Here is a 16,531-nt window from a genome sequence, read left to right on the forward strand (position 1 = left end):
CTGAAGCTCTTTTAATGCACTTAATATCGCCCCAAAAGTCATTAAGCTCTGAGCCACACATACAATAACTTATAAGTCAATGTACTCCAGTTAGAACTGATTAAACGATTCCCTAAAAGCAAACAGACTCGTTAAAAGCAAAATAATAAAAGACAAATCACGATGCCATAGAAAACGCATAAAATATCTGCTAGAAATTTAGCGACGACTTTACAGGATTCAAGCGCGGAGTTGAAGCTGACTTGAGTTTGCTGTCCATGTTGCAAAAGTGTCGACATTGCATTTCCTTATCAGCATACTGCGCTTGATTAGATGGCGACGAAGTCGAACGCCAACATTGACGACAAAGTCGCTCTTAACATTCAATTGCAACTGTCGACGAACTGACTGAATGACAGTCGGACAGACCGACAAGTGGATAGATGGACTGAGTTGCCATTAAACGGCAATGGTGCAAGAAATCGCAACGGTTTACCGCACAGTGTGACAAAGGTGTTAAAAGGTATACAGAAAATTAAATGAAGTAAATGTAAAATAATAAAAGATGATAATAAAATACGCTCAATTTCGATATGATGCACTGCAAATTTATTCAGCTAAGTAACTAACTAAAGTTAATGCAATTATTTTTAAATTTATTATGCTTTTAAAATTGCATAGATTAGTTTTTCGATAGTGTTATTTTTAGTTAGAATTAAGTTGAATATAAAATATATATTCAAAATGTGCAATATGTATATTTAAAATGAAGCAACTATATCGATATACCAAATATAGTTTTCGGTATATTTTTAGTATTTTTCTACTGTACTTTTGGTATATTTGTAGAATATAGTTTTATTGAAAGCACACTCGATTGTAGCTTTTTTACTTGTTTTAGAATTTTTACATGCTTTCATTGAATTTAATATAATTTGCATAGTTACTTTTTCGAACTCATTTCTATATAATATAATATACTTAAATACATTTTATTATTATTCTTAAATACTTAAAATATTTATACTTAAAGTTAAGCACAATGTTTGTGTTTCATTTCTATAAAGTTTAATATACTTAAATACATAATATATTTATACTTAAAGTTAAACACAATGTTTATAAGAAAGTTGTTCAATTTTAGTTTCTATGCATTTGCCTCACTATGCAGTAGTTGAAACTGCAAGTGTTTGTGGCTCGCCTGAGATGTGCGGGCCAGCGTCGAGTGCTCAAACGTTAGCTCCTAACCCAGTCCCATATAAATAACTAATTTCAATATAAAATCCAGCGACACTCGAACGAAGTTCTCAATGCGTATCATTGTCTTCCTGCCAACCCTCTCTCTCTCTATCTCTCTCTCGCTCTCTTGCGCTCTTTGTCTCGTGCTTTCATATGTTGCTTTCAATTTGTGCTTCAATCAACCGCCAAGTGCATTGAAAGGGGGCTGATTGAACGATCTCGCTCTTTCAACTAGACTTCATCTCTCTCTCTCTCTCTCGCTCTCTCTCACTCTCTCAAGTCTCGTTGTGTCGCTTGGATTCGTTCGGTTTGTTATTGGTTCGTTTTGTCGCTGCGATTTCTCGACTTGTGGCGCATTTTCGTGTTCAGTTTTGATTCAGTTCGCTTTCAGTTTGTCAACGCGTCGCATGCTTGCTCCTCAGTTCCAAAAACAGCAAAGCATCAAGCGTTTCGTGTGTTTTCGAATTTGTTACTGAATACTACGAAAATTTGCATATGAAATCAGTGTAAAGTGGCTGTGTGAAAGCATAAACGAAGTAAATCGAAAGGAGAAACAACAGCAGAAAGCAAAACTAAGCAATAGCAGTGGAATCAAGTTGCATCGTTCGCCCTCTCGTCTAAGCAGATAAACAACAAGTTGTTAACCCCTTTTGGCCATGTCGCCCACTGCCAACTGTGTCCTATTGCTGGGGTTGTTCGTCCTGGCCATTAATTTGAATGCAGGTGGGTTTGCTTCTCTGTTTTTTTTATGTATAATATTTGTTCGCGAGATGCTGTGCGTGCATTTGCATGAAAGTGCTCGCTAATTAAGTGTGTGCGTGTGTATGTGTGTGTGTGTGTGTGTGAAGCAGCCACTCAATGAATGTGCCCCTAAGCTAAAATGAGTTCACTGAACCACAGCAGTAAGCTAAAAGGAATTTAAAAGAGAATGAATTGTAGGTTTAGCAGCCGCAAAAGTTTAAAGCAGCATTAAATCGCACAAATAGAAAATCAATTTAAATATTGATAATCAGCAAGTTCCTCGTTGACCTCAATTGATAAGCCGCAGCTGGCATTCATTGTCTCGCATTAGGAGTGGCGCAAAACAGCCTCCAACGAGGCGTATACTTAACATTGTCAGAAGTGCCTGCAACACAGATTATTGCATCGTTTATTATTATTATGTTTCTTTTGTTATTATTTATGCACCCGTCCGCTCCTGTACAGTATTTATTTATACAACAGCGCACTGACACCCTCCGCGTGTCTGTGTAAAAATATTTTCATGACCTTAAAAAATTCGAGAAATTTTCATGTACATAAATAGCACATTACTTATATAGATGATACATGTGTGCAGTGCACACAGAAATGTTGTGTGCCATATTGTGCTGACAAGCTGAAGATACAAGCAACAGACAACAAGCAGCCTGAACTACAATAGAAAAGTGTTGCTAGTTTTTAAATTGATGGGAACTACATTTAATTGAATTGAAACTGTTAACAGGCTGGTAAATAAATAAATGAGACTGTCCAGCCAAGTTGTCAGCAGCATTTGAATGGACGGGGGAATCCACAACAGTCTAGATATCTTTCTCTATTTCTTCGTGGGCAGCTAAAGAAGTGCACTGGGAAAAATGAACAACAAACTGGGGTAACATAAATGCATATAATGAAGGAGTATGTTACTTGAAACTTTGTTTTAAGTTCAGAATTTGTGTAGTGAAAGAAATAGAAATATATGTAGATTTATAGTAAAAAACATATTTTTGTATTCCTTTATTCGTAACTTAGATAATTTAGAATATATTTGTATAATAGAAACAAATATTTAATTGATTTCATTCGAAAGTCAGAATTAAATTCTTGTAAACAAAAAATATAGCCAAATCAACTGAGAGGCTAATAAACAAACATAAGTTTCTTTAAGGTATGTGAACTTTTTTTCTATTTCCTAGTCAGTGAGCCTTATCCACTGTCATCTCACTTTTTTTTTGGTGTAACTCCTCCTCGACAGTCCCACGAAGACAGTTGATGTCGTCATATCTTTTTACTGACAGTTCATGTTGGTTTTAGACTCTTTTTCTGGGAGTGTGCAATTGCCCCTGCCACTGGCTTTTGCCCCTACCCCGACACAGAATGTCAGCCGAATTTTTTTGTGTGGCTTGTGTCCACTGAGAAGTTGGCACACGCACCTCAATGAAATGCTGCTGAAACACTGTCAGCAAAACAGTCTGACATACATTTCATGTGAAGTTTTCGTGCTTGCAACTAACATAATTGTTTTTACTATGTCGCACCCACTTCCGAAATAAAGTTAAAACAAATGAGATATAGTTTTTTTTTTTTGCTCGAGATTATTCATCTTTATGGAGGGCATAACACTTAAAGCGCTGATGATCTCAAGCTGTAATCTGACATTACAGTATTTACATAAACAAAAATTCATAATTAATTAGAGGGCAAGGCTGTAATTCAGTTTTACTAATTGCTATTTCATATAGTATGCATGTCTGACAAGTTTCTAGTGCAATTTATTTGAGATACAATCGAAGCAATCATTGTAATGCTCTAGGCAACCTTTTGATCATCATCTTCCCCCTTTACACACCCAAAATGCCCAAAAGCATGACAAACTGTCATCATATTACGACAACTCAACTGTGTCTGTGTCATTAAATCATTTTGCAGCAATTCAATGGAATTTTTTATTTTCCTTGTTTTGTGGGTGCGAAACTAGTTTCAATGATGATAAACGATGGCAAAGCAGCTTCTCTATTTGCCATTCTATATAATGTGGCTCTAATTATATGCAAGTATTTAGGCCAGATATGAGTCGCGTTTAAGCCAAGTTGAACGAACTCTGCAATGCAACTAGACTTTCCAGTCTTTTCCCCTCTACGTTTAGGGCCAAGCACACACAAATACACACACTCGTAAGTTGTCGATTTTATGGCTAAGATATGGTGCGGCAAGTCGTCGTCGTCGACTTTGGGGAGTTGCCAACGCTGCTCTGATAATCAACACATTTTTTACAGCTTTTAAGCGCCACCGCCACTGCCACCGCCACCGCCAGCTTCAGCAACTTCAAACTGCAATCGCAACTTTGACTGCAAGTAAATCCCAACTGAGCTAATGCTGAAATTGCATGTGAACTTTGCCACATGTGTGTGTTCAAATTGTATCAACATATGTGTGAGTGTGTGTGTGGGAAACTCCAACCCAAGTTTGCGGCTTATTGTTGGGGACTCTTTCATTGGCAGTCATATCAAGTCATAGGGCTGATTTCAACGGCCATTCAACCTGTGTTATAACATGGGCGTATACTACAGCAAAAAAATAAAAAAGGAAAAGTCAGGGGAAATTGCTTGAAAGTCACCATAATTTTGTGGCTGTATCTTAATTCGAGTTGCTTGTCGCTTTGCCATGTTATCGACAGTGCAAATTGTATCTAAATGGTTTCGAGTGTATGCAAATTGGTTTCCTAGAAATTTCAAGTAAAGCCAAGTATTTCTTTGTTGATTAGTTTGTTATAATTGAAATGCATTCCTAAGTGATTAAGTTGAAAGCTGCTAAGGGAAATGAGGAATAGCTTAAAGAACATTTGTACTTATATTATAATGATTATTACAGTTGAAATAGTTCAAATTTGGGTAAAATAAACAGTTAAGAATGATAAAGTCGAGTAAGCCCGACTGTGAGATAGTTTCTACCAATTTTGAATAAAAGCAAAACAGTGTTGTATTAAAATAATATACTGCAAAAAAAAAAAAAAAATATATATATTTGGTATATTGATATAGGACTACATTTAAAATATACCATAGAGTGCAAAATATACCAGATTGTTGGGCAAAGCAGCTAAGGGAAATGAAGAATAGCTTATAGAACATTTGTACTTGTATTATAATGATTATTACAGTTCAAATAGTTCAAAGATGAAATTAAAAAAAAAAAAGCAAATAAGAAAGCTAACGTTGAGTAAGCTCGACTGGGAGATACTTTCAACCCATTACTTAAATATTCCAAATAAACGAAGAAATTATTTGGTATATTGATATACCACTAGATTCAAAATATACCATATTGTTAGGCAAAGCAGCTAAGTATTCTTATATAAATTCAACATCTTATATATAATATATATAACATATGTGTAACTTATATGCATCTACAAACTATCCGATAGTAACCACATCTTCAGCCATCGTAAAGACTAAAGTTATTAATAATGTAGATATTTCATCTCGAGCAAATTATACGATTCATAATGCCAATAAGGACAATGAAATAGTGCTTGTGACTCTTTGAGTATTATTTCATTTATTAACTTTATTATTTGTAACAGTTTATAACTTAAATCATTGTCTTTATTCAAGCTAATTGATTGTTTCTTGTGAATTGATTTCGTCTCTTTTAAACTAAAAAGGTTGAAATTCACTTTTTGCATTTATGTAAATAATTCATAATTAATGTCGAGTAAGTTATTCAATCATTATTGTCCAAATGCAATATACAGCTGCGAATATCTATTGATATTCACTCAATTGCTCAAACTACTTAGTTACGCACAAAGCTCTGCGTTTTTGTGTTTGTAACCATTTTTGGGTCGCCGTGTTTTTGGAGCTGCCAAAACATTTGGCATAAACGCGCGCACAATATCAATTTTCATGTTGCATACAATTACAGTCATTACCATTAGTAAACTGTCACTGCCACTGCGCAGTGCGTACACTCCACAAAAATACTACATAAACAATTTTGGCCAAGCATCTGACAATTCCGACTGTCAATTAATTTCAATATATTGTAAATGATAATAATTTCTAAAGTCGAACGGACGAATGAACGGCAAAAGTATCCATTGCATTGCCAATTTCATTGCAATATTCAAATTCAACAGCAAATTGTAATGTTTATGTTTGTTGTTTATGGCCAAATTCGGCTAAGAGCTGAAGACAACAAAATCAAAACGAAAAAGAAAAACAAGTTTCATAGTTCGGACACAGTTCGGTTTCAGTTTCAGAGGCCAGGCCTCTATTCCCCTTTAGCTGAGCTTATCTGAGCTTTCATTTAAACGCACCTCAAAAGTGTTGGTTAAGTGCATTTAACCTGAACGTTAGCGTTTGACGTTTAAATTGGTCACCAACTAAACGAGTTTTTTTACTTCTCGACATCCGCTGTCTAAAAAAAAAAAGAGTGAAAAACAACCCAATGCCAAGAACCTGTAGCTAAAGTCAAAGAGTATTTTGTTTGGCTTCCCCCCAAAAAAATAATATGTTTAATAATTATTTACACGCTCTTTGGTTAATCGTGCGCATAAACAACGCTCAAGCCGAAAGTTTTGACACTTTTATAAGGCAGTTTTCCCATCGACTGTCCCATAAATAACTCAGCGCAAAAGGCTCCCGTGTCTAATTAATTTCAACTGCATTCATTTTTCAAAAGCCACCGCCAGCGGGCAACAAATCTAACGGCCAACATCAACGCAACGCAGCAGGCGTATTTGGCTTATGGCCCATTATTTATTCAACTGGCCACAAAATCATCGCTTGATTGCATTTGGCGAGCGAAACTACTTACTTAGTTTATGATAAACTCAAACTGGGATACAATTTCAATGCAATTATATATCATCACGGGGCCTCTCACAATTGGCATTTCAATTAGCATTTTGCTTTCGATTTGATTTGAATAAATGTTTCATCATCAACACTATTTACTTATAATTATATTCGTGTCACTGGCACGTGCTTTGAATAGTTCACAGTGGCTCACTTTGCAGTTAGTGCAAGTACAAGTATGTTAGGAATTTCTATTGGGTGCAGTTGTTAACTTGACTTAAAGAATCCATTGAGTAAGGTATTTGTGTATTTGCATAAGAGCACAGCGTGAGGAAAAATTGTCGATTATTGTAACTACAAAAATATGAAAGTATTTTAGAATGTTACTTCAAGTCTATAATGAGTAAAGCGAGAGAATTATGTGTGTTAATAATATTTTTGTACACAATTGTATTTAGCCACAACAGAAACAAGTAAGAATGGTACAGTCGAGTGTGTTTGACTGTGAGATATCCATCTTGCCATCTTCTACAAATGTACTAAAAATATAGCGCAAAAAAAAAAGGAATTTTTACCGACATTTTACATTGAGAATATACTATAGAGTTCTAAACATTCCACATTGTCAGCCAAAGCTTTAAGATAATAATATAATAAATTTCATTCATAGCGACTCTAGCTTCAAAATAATCCATGCTACTCAAAAGTTATTGTACCATTTTACCTTATAAGTAGCGAACATAAAAAATATAAACTACAATATTGAGAACATTTTCGAAGCACAATAAAGTATTTTTTTGTTCATATGTAAAATATATGTATACATCGGAAATATTAAAATATCCATTTGATAGTTGGGTAAGCTCATCAACTGTTATTTATACAAATGTGAGTAATGCGAGGGAATCACTTAAAATTAATAGTTTAATATTTTGCAGAATTCTCTTAAACATTTCATAAACAAATATAAATTAAAAAAAAAATAAATCTAAAATATTAGGTAAAATAAAATATTATACAGTTTTTAATATAAAAATTCTGCGCTTTCAGCGCTGTAAATTTCAAAAAAATTTCAATTATTTTGTAATTCAATTTAAGCTTATTTAGTATACCACGAAAAGTTGAAATAAATACAGCTATGTGTAAAATATGTACCTAAGTGTTGAACACTGTGAATATGTGTTAACATAATTAATAAAAATTATGAAGGTATTCATTGAAGATTATAACAATAATCAGTTCATTGTGTCGGCATAATTAATGATGATTAATTAATTGTCGATTATTAATAGTAAGCCACTGCAATTAGGAAATGTATACGTTGTTTAAATAAAACATAGTATTAAGAATATTAAAAGCATTTAAAAACGAGCTAATATATCACTTTGTCTGCTTGCAGCTTCTGCCGTGCTACGTTGTTGGCGCTGCTCGACGGACGTGTCGAACGGCGAGTTCTGCAACGATCCCTTCCAGCCAGACACGATCTCGGAGCAGCAGCGGTATTGGAGCTATGTGAACTGCACTTATTCGGTGGGTGCCAAGTCGATGAATACGCGACCCGTGTGCAAGAAACTCGTGCAGGAAGGTGAGTGGCATGCCACAAGGTGGCAACGGTCTACAGACACAATCAAAAACAATTATTTAGCTATAGACTCATTGGACTGTCATTGGCTATTGTTGTGCGACGTGTGTGTAGTGTGTGTGTGTGTGTGTATGTGTGTGTGTGTGGTGTGTGTGGTGTGTGCTTATGTTGTGCGAGACCCACCGGTGGTGGCTCACACCCGATGCTTGGTGGCGTGTTGTTGCCTGCCACAAAGCGTCAAACAAGATTGAGATTTATTGGCCTGACAATGTCGTCGGCAACAACAAGTGCGGCATACAAATCCATAGGGGCAATGGCAAAACAACAACAACAACAACGACACAATTGCTCTCCACAGTCCGCGATCGCGATCGCGTTGCAGCTGCTGGGCGTTGACTGGGGGGCGTGGCAAGAAACTGCACACAAGTGGCGACACTTGGCCCAAGACAAGACTTGAAGCCAAAGTCGAAGCCAGTTGCATGTGCCGCTAATTTACGGCAAATTTATGTGGCGAGCACACACAAAATAAAATACAACGAAACGAAACGAAACGAAATAAAATCAAATTGAGAGAGAGAAAACGCCAACACACATACGCGGCGTATGAGTGATATTCGTGTTGCAGTCGTCGATCTTTCCTTCTTTTTTTTTTCTTGGTTTGTTTGGGTTTCTTTGCTTTTTATTGTTCAGCCTGTGGCTATGGCAAATTGTGCCGCTTGTTGGCATTTGCATTTGACAAGCAACAACAACAACAACGAAAACGAACAACAACAACAAACACAAAAGTTCACATCAAAATGCACAAGCTAAATGAAATTGAAAATATTGCATGCTGACCAATTTGCCAAACGTTGCGTATCGTTGTATTTTGATCTGGATTGCAGTTGCAAATAGTCACTTTGCAGTCTCGCAACTTTTATTGTTGTGCAGAAGAGTCCATTGTTGAAATTTATTTATTCATTTCAATAACAACATTTTACGACTGCGTGAGTTTATTCTGTGCCACAAACAGCGCATAAAATAGGATTATTAAGTTGCTTTTGTGGCTGACAGAAAAAACAATACAAAATGCATAAAAATGTCTGTTGAATTATCAGAAAATTATAATAAAAATGTAAATTTATTTAAAACAATTTTTATTTAATTTGTTGACAGTATTCTTTAAATTTAAATCCACTTTTGAGATAATTTAAAATGTATAAATTGAATTGAAATTTAAATACTCTTTAACTTAAATTTATAAAGTTTTATTAACATTATTTTACAACTCCTTGCGCTTATTTGTGTATAGAAAATAACACATAAAATAGTATTATTAAGTAGCTTTTGTGGCTGACAGAAATACAATACAAAATGCTTATGCATTGTCTGTTTAATAATAATAAAAATGTAAATTTATTTAAAGCAGTTTATATTAAATTTACTGACATTATTATCCTTGTTTCTGCTTTATTCCTTATTTGTAAAAGTGTCAGTTGAATTATCAGAAAATATTAACAAGTATTTCAGTTGAATGAATATAAATAAAAAGGGAGAAATATAATTTAAAATGTACAAATTGAATTTAAATTGTAATATTATAACATAAATTGAATTCAAACATTTTAAATTATTTTATTGACAGTATTAATGTTCAACTTAACTCAAATATTAAATCTTATTTGTGCTGTATTTTCAATATTACAATTTAAATTAAATTAAAATATAAATTAAATTGTTTTATTAAGATTTTTGTTAAGCTTTATTCATTATGAATCCTTGTTTGTGCTAAATTTATAGTTATGAATTTTCAAATTTATTCGCTGATATTCTTTCTCTTCATTTCCTACTGCGTTCCTAATTTATTTTATTTATTCCGCAATAAACTGTAATTTACACATAATCTTATCAAATGACATGAATTCAAGTGCCGGCTTTTGCTTGTTGTTGTCATCGTTGTTGTTGTTGTTCTCTATTTCGATAGCATTTAGCTAATTTCTTATGGCCAATTAATGAACACCATTAAATTTTTGCAATCAAGCGTCTACAAATTGGCGCTGCGAATATTTGCAAAGATTTGCGGCTGGCAATTAAAATTGCAATTGCAACTGCAAATCTCAAACTCGAACTGAGACTGAGACTCAAACTGAGACTGAGAGTGAGTCTCCAAATGAGCAGCCAGATGCGAACAGAAATAATGCGGCGAATAAATGCAGCCTAGAGAAACAAAACTAACAACAACAAAAATATAAATTAATTAAGTTGTTGCACAGCGTGAAGCGCTCAATTACGACAGAGATGAGGAGGGGGGAAGATGGAGGTAGAGACAGAGGCAAATGTCTGTGAAAAAATGCAACTAGGCGATGCTGCAGTTGTTGTTGTTGTTGTTGCTGCTCAATTTATATGCCGTTAAATTAATTGCTTATGAAGTTTGGGCCGACGACTGGCTGAGTTTTTGGCAAATGTCAAATTAAAAATGTATTCCATAATTCCATAAAACCAACAGTCAAGCCAAGCAATTAGCTATCAGTGTGTGCATGTGAGTCTCTCTCTCTCTCTCTCTGTCTGTGCGTTAAATTTTAGTTGTCACTGTGCGTCACTGTGCAAATATTTTGCAACTTGTTGCTGCATTTTGGCCAACCGAAAAGTTGTCGTCGATTTTTTGCCTATTTTTGGCCAATTGCGTTGACTTTTTTCTGTGCGTGCTGCGTTGTTGTTGTTGTTGTTGTCGTTGTTTTTGTTGTTGCGATTATTGCTGTTGTTTGGCGTTTTTAGTCGTCGACTTTTTTTTTGCGCTTGTCGTTGTTGCTCTTTCGATTTTGTTACTGTGAAAAATGTTGCCAAACACATTGCGATCAATAAATAATTAAATTAATTAAAATTTAAATTTATGACACAATGCTGCATTTCCAACTTGGTTTTGTTGCTACGCCGCGCCGGCGCACGCGGCGTATGCGCAATTTTCTTGTCGTTTCTCGTTGTTTGCAATTTCCTTTTGGCTGCGAACTGCATTCTGTGTGCCTTGTTTGATGCCGCGGCCGTGATAAGGCGACAATTGTCAACAATTTTATTAGCGAGCTGCACTCTTCGTCTCTCCTCTTCTCTCTCTCGCTCCATCTCGCTTGCACTTGGAAGCAACCGCAGCTTCTTGGAGCCAATCACAAAAATGGTCAACGCGCACCTTTTTTGAGCAGCTTTTAAAGTTTTATTTCATTTTATTGCGATTTATTTTTGCTTGATTTCTGTTTTATTTCGTCTCTTGATTTTTTATATGTTGTTTTGTTCTGCACACACACACACACACACACTATCTTAGTTACACACGCAATGAGAAAACGCAATTTGTTGTGGATTTTTTCTGGTTTTCATTTGCCGTTTGCCTGATTGCAAATTGTCTCGTTTTACTGATTCTTGCGTTCGGTTTTGGCAGTGTACTCGTATGTTGCCCCAGCCAGCTCTCGACATAGTCTCAAGCCTCATTTTCTGTTGCGTTTTTGTTCAACGGGTTGGCCAGTCCACTCCAAGCCGGGCCTAGTAGCCTGACCAGGCAAACGATCGCTCAGGTTGCAAATTGCAATCGTTGTGGCACAGAGCGAGCCTTGAACCCATTACTGCTTGCAGTACTCTTTTCAATCTATATTAAACTATTTGATTGTCCGGTTGCTTAATCAGACAGCAGTTTGCAGACAATTTAGGGACAACAATAAAGAGAAATTATATAGGCAAGGAAATAAAAAATACTGTTGAGCTATAGAGTTTTTCCAAAATGAGACTTCACGAAATTCACTTGAAATGTGTTTTAAAGTGTTCAAAAGTATATAATTGCAGTTAATGGCAACTTAAGTTCTAAATGCTAGCTACGACTGACAAATTAGCAGCGCGTTACGTTTTACTATGTCTTCACATTTACGTTTTCTCAATGCTGAACCAAACAAATACATTTTCATAATATTGACAATAATTTCCAAACATCGCAATGATTTGAAAGTTGTATTATTAAGATATTAATCTTTGAATGTAGTGCCGCATTGAAAGAGTAAACTTAAAAAAACGATTTTTTCTTTACTTAGAGTAGCTTGTCTTTGTACTAGGTCATACTCACCTTTAGTTCAACCAATTATTATTAATTTATTACAATAATAAGGCACGAAAAGTAACATGTAACATGCAGAAGAAGTCATCTCCCATATATTAATCAGCGTCAACAACCAAGATGTTATATCCATGTCCATATGAACACCTTTTTGTATGGCAAAAAAACTTATAATGAAATCGAGTTTTCTTTACTTTGGTCTATTTTGTACTCTATGGTACATTTTGAATGTAGTACAACATCCAGATATCACATATGTATATACAAATATAACCTTCAGTACTTTTTAGTATTTTTGTGGTATGTTTTAGTATTATTGTAGCTTGTTTTAGTATTTTGTGGCATATGTTTAGTATATTTTTAGAATATAGTTTTATTGAAAATGTGTATCTCAAGCGAGTATCTCACAGGCGAGCACAGTGTAGTATATTTTGGTATATTTTTTACTCTATGGTATATTTTGAATATAGTACAACATGCAGATATCACATACATATAACCTTCGGCACTCTATAGTATTTTTGTGGTATGTTTTAGTATTATTGTAGCATGTTTTAGTATTTTGTGGCATATTTTTAGTATATTTTTAGAATATTGTTTTATTGAAATGAGACCCCTTGACTGTAGTTTTCTTACTTGTTTATTATAATTCGTATAATGCTTTAAGACGAACCAACTTTAACATAGAATTTATTATATTTTTCAAGTTTTCAATTAATAGCATTATGCTGGAAATTTCTTAGTAGTCAGAAGTAAGATTAATTTGTAACTTTTGGAACAGACAAATAAAATAGAATGCAGAAACGCAAAGTGATCTAAGACAGTCATTATCATTATTTATTTGTGGTTTAGCTTCAAGTATTTTCCATCCATCAACTGCATAGTTTTCCGGTTGCACCTTGCCATCAAGTTAATGTTATTTTTGGGCTGTCTGAATTGCATCAGCTGTAGTTAGCTCACGACACGACTATGGCTATTGGCTATTTGGCTGCTGGCCATTAGCCAGCATGTGATCGACGATTTGGACGACATTTGAAATGACATTTTTGAGATAGACACGCCGCAAAAGCGCCTCGAAAACTAAAACCAGCACAAACAAGAAGAAACAACAACACAAATATATGTTACATACATATGTATTTAGAAAAATGCCCACGCAGACCACAGACTTTACCACATAAATTACATTTAATGTGCAACAATTTTTGCCCTCTCTTAATTAAAATCGTTTCGAGCAAAAATATTTCAACTTTATTATGGCATTAATTCCACTTTTATTTTGTTGCAGTCTATGGCAAGCGGGTGATTGCACGTTCCTGCTTCTACGAGGACATGGATGATCCGGCCGACAAGTGTGCCATGGACACAACCTCATCCTACACGAAGACCGTTTATTGCCGCACGTGCACCACGGATGGCTGCAACTCGTCTGGCGGTTTAACGGCAATGCTGGGATTGTTGTTTCTTCCTCTGCTTGCCGCACTGAGGCAGCTCTTATGCAAATGAACAGCTGAGCGGGGATGGAGGAGACTGCACTTAATTGCATGAATGCAAAATGAACTTCAAGTCCTTCGAGCTAAAATCAAAACAAAACAAAACACACAAAAATTAAATCAATTGCAATATTTTCTAATTTCATCTAGTTAAGTCTTGTTCTTCTAACTTATTTCTATTGAAATTTTTTGCAAATTGATAGTAAAAACTATGCACAAAGCCACTCACAATTCGCAATATATTATGGAAAAGAAACTGAGGTATAAATGTTATGTAGCTGTAGCGCATCAAAGGTTTCCATTTTGCCGGCAAACAGATTTAAATACATATGCACACACACACACAGACGCACAAATTGGTTATCATATTTCGTAATTGCATAATGAACACACAGTCACACATACACTTACATTCAGATGTATATGGATATTCGCATATACTTTGTAATATTGTAATACTTATTGTAACTCTAATTAAAAAACAAACAAAAAAAAAACACTTTTTTATGGTGTCTTACAAATAAATTGATTAGAATGTACGAAAATGCCTTGACTGTATTTATTTACTAAGTGGGAATATATTTAAATCTATTTGTATACCCGTTACCCATAGGGGAGAAGGGTGGCACACCTTTGTGCCTCCAGGAAATGTATGCAATAGTCAGAAGGAGTCATCTCCGATCTCATAAAGTACATATATTCCTGATCAACGTCAACAGTCCAGACGATATATCCATATGAAACACTGGATTTTTGAATCTATATAACAGATTTTAGATTTTATCAACAGCTTTTGTTCTTGTGGATTGTTTGCTTATCTGCTGCTTTAGTTTAAAATCTGGCTTATTTTGTAGGCTATTTTAAAGAATATATTGATATACCAAAGGCAAAAGCTTGTATATTTTAGTATTTTTCGGTATATAAAGCTGGTATATTTTTAGAATAATTCTGCACTATTTTTCTTTCACTCTCGACTGTATCTTTCGTAATTGTTAATAATTGAAAAAGTAAGCATTGCCTTAGTACTTTTGCTATAGAATTTAGAATTGTATTTTTTCGTATAAGTTACCTACATTTCATAAGTATTAAATTCCTTTGCAAAAATCTCTACCTCCTACTTATTCTCTTCTTCACTTCAGCAATCTTTTTATGTGCATAACTAGTTGTCTGTGTTTTGCAACTGATTTCGTCTTTTGATATTCACCGTTCAAGTCCAAGTTCCTTGCCTTAATTTGTTTAATTTCAAAAGCAAATCAACAGTAATTGTCTCACATCATTGCGCTTGACATTGTGATTGTAAAAAACTGCGCACCACAAAAAAAACAGAATGAAATAAAAGATAGAAGATCAGTAAAAGCGAGGGGAATTGAATGCAATGTCGACTCATCATCCATATGAATTCAGAACGGAAATGAGTTCTGCTCTCAGAGTTGGTAAATTAATTGCCGACCACGCAAAAGATTTCAATGTCAGCATTGACATTTGACCCGAGTCAATTATGTTCGCGATTTGTGCTGGCATATCTTTAATGCAGTCGAGCAGTGGGAGTTTTGGGTAACGCCCTATGGCGTGATTATGCGATTATGTTACATTAAAAACGCATAAAAATAAAAACAACCATAAATAAAGATTGTCACAAGCACGACAGCTGAATGCAAAAAAAAGCGAAAAATCTATATTTAAACGCACAAAATAAATGGTTGACTAACGTTTACGCTAAACGAAAAGATTGTGTTAATAAGTGTAGCTTTTAAATTGAAACAACTTGTGTATACCCTATTAAACCGTGTAATGATTACAGGGTAGCCAAAATGGGTGGCAACTGTGCAACGAAAACGTTTTGGCCATTTAAACTTGTCGCACGGCTCGAGTTTGATTTGTTTTCTAAAAACTACACGCACTCAATGTATTTTGTTTTATTTTATCTTATGTTTTTTTGTTGTTGTTAAATTTTATGACGTGCCTAGCGAAAATGTCGTACAGTTTATGCAATAAAACTGGCCATTTATTATGGAGGGAGCATTTGAAAATATTGTTAATCGACATTGTTCAGCTGCGTTGGTTTCAGCTTCGGCTTCGGCTGTGGCTGCAAATGTTACGCATACGCCCCGATGGCCCCAGGCTGGCTGTCAATAGTCTAAGTCGCTAGACCGCCGCCACATTCAAGTTTATGATGTGATTTGACTTTTTATTGAGCTCGCGCTTACGCTTTGGCTTCAACTTAACCCCATAATCCGTTTGCCGTTGTCGTTGTCGTTGCCGTGTGCATTACGATTTGGCTGCAAGTCGACTCGACTCAGACCCGGTTCGCCAATCAACTCCAAGTTGCGTCGATGGCGTCGCTCTCGATCGCTGTGCGATCGCTGTGTTTGGTGTGTGTGCGTGCCACAGCAACTCGCATTTTTCACGCTTTGTCAAAAGTTTTTTTTGTTTTTTTTTTTTTTTGGTAGCAGGAGGAGTCAACAGCAAGCTGCAGCTACTGCCGTCTAATGCTTCAGCTTAATGTCAAGATTTGCATATGAAATCATATATCTGCTTGCTCGTGTCAGCGCCTCGACTGCCAATTGCGGTCAGAGAGTTGCCAAATTTGGCTAAATACACCGCACAGCTCGCAGCCAATCCG

At 35.3% G+C, this 16,531-nt stretch overlaps 1 protein-coding gene across 1 annotated transcript; it reads left to right on the forward strand.

Moving 5' to 3' along the window:
• The first annotated feature begins 1,595 nt into the window (after positions 1–1,595).
• On the forward strand, positions 1,596–14,013 carry LOC133849763 (uncharacterized). Its single transcript, XM_062285853.1, has 3 exons — positions 1,596–1,941; positions 8,161–8,346; positions 13,704–14,013. Exons 1-3 carry the CDS (start codon positions 1,875–1,877, stop codon positions 13,919–13,921), a joined length of 471 nt encoding a protein of 156 aa, XP_062141837.1. The 5' UTR covers positions 1,596–1,874; the 3' UTR covers positions 13,922–14,013.
• Positions 14,014–16,531: the final 2,518 nt, after the last annotated feature.

The sequence above is a fragment of the Drosophila sulfurigaster genome, chromosome 2L (assembly GCF_023558435.1).
Source record: "Drosophila sulfurigaster albostrigata strain 15112-1811.04 chromosome 2L, ASM2355843v2, whole genome shotgun sequence".
In the NCBI taxonomy this organism is placed as follows: Eukaryota; Metazoa; Arthropoda; class Insecta; order Diptera; family Drosophilidae; genus Drosophila; species Drosophila sulfurigaster.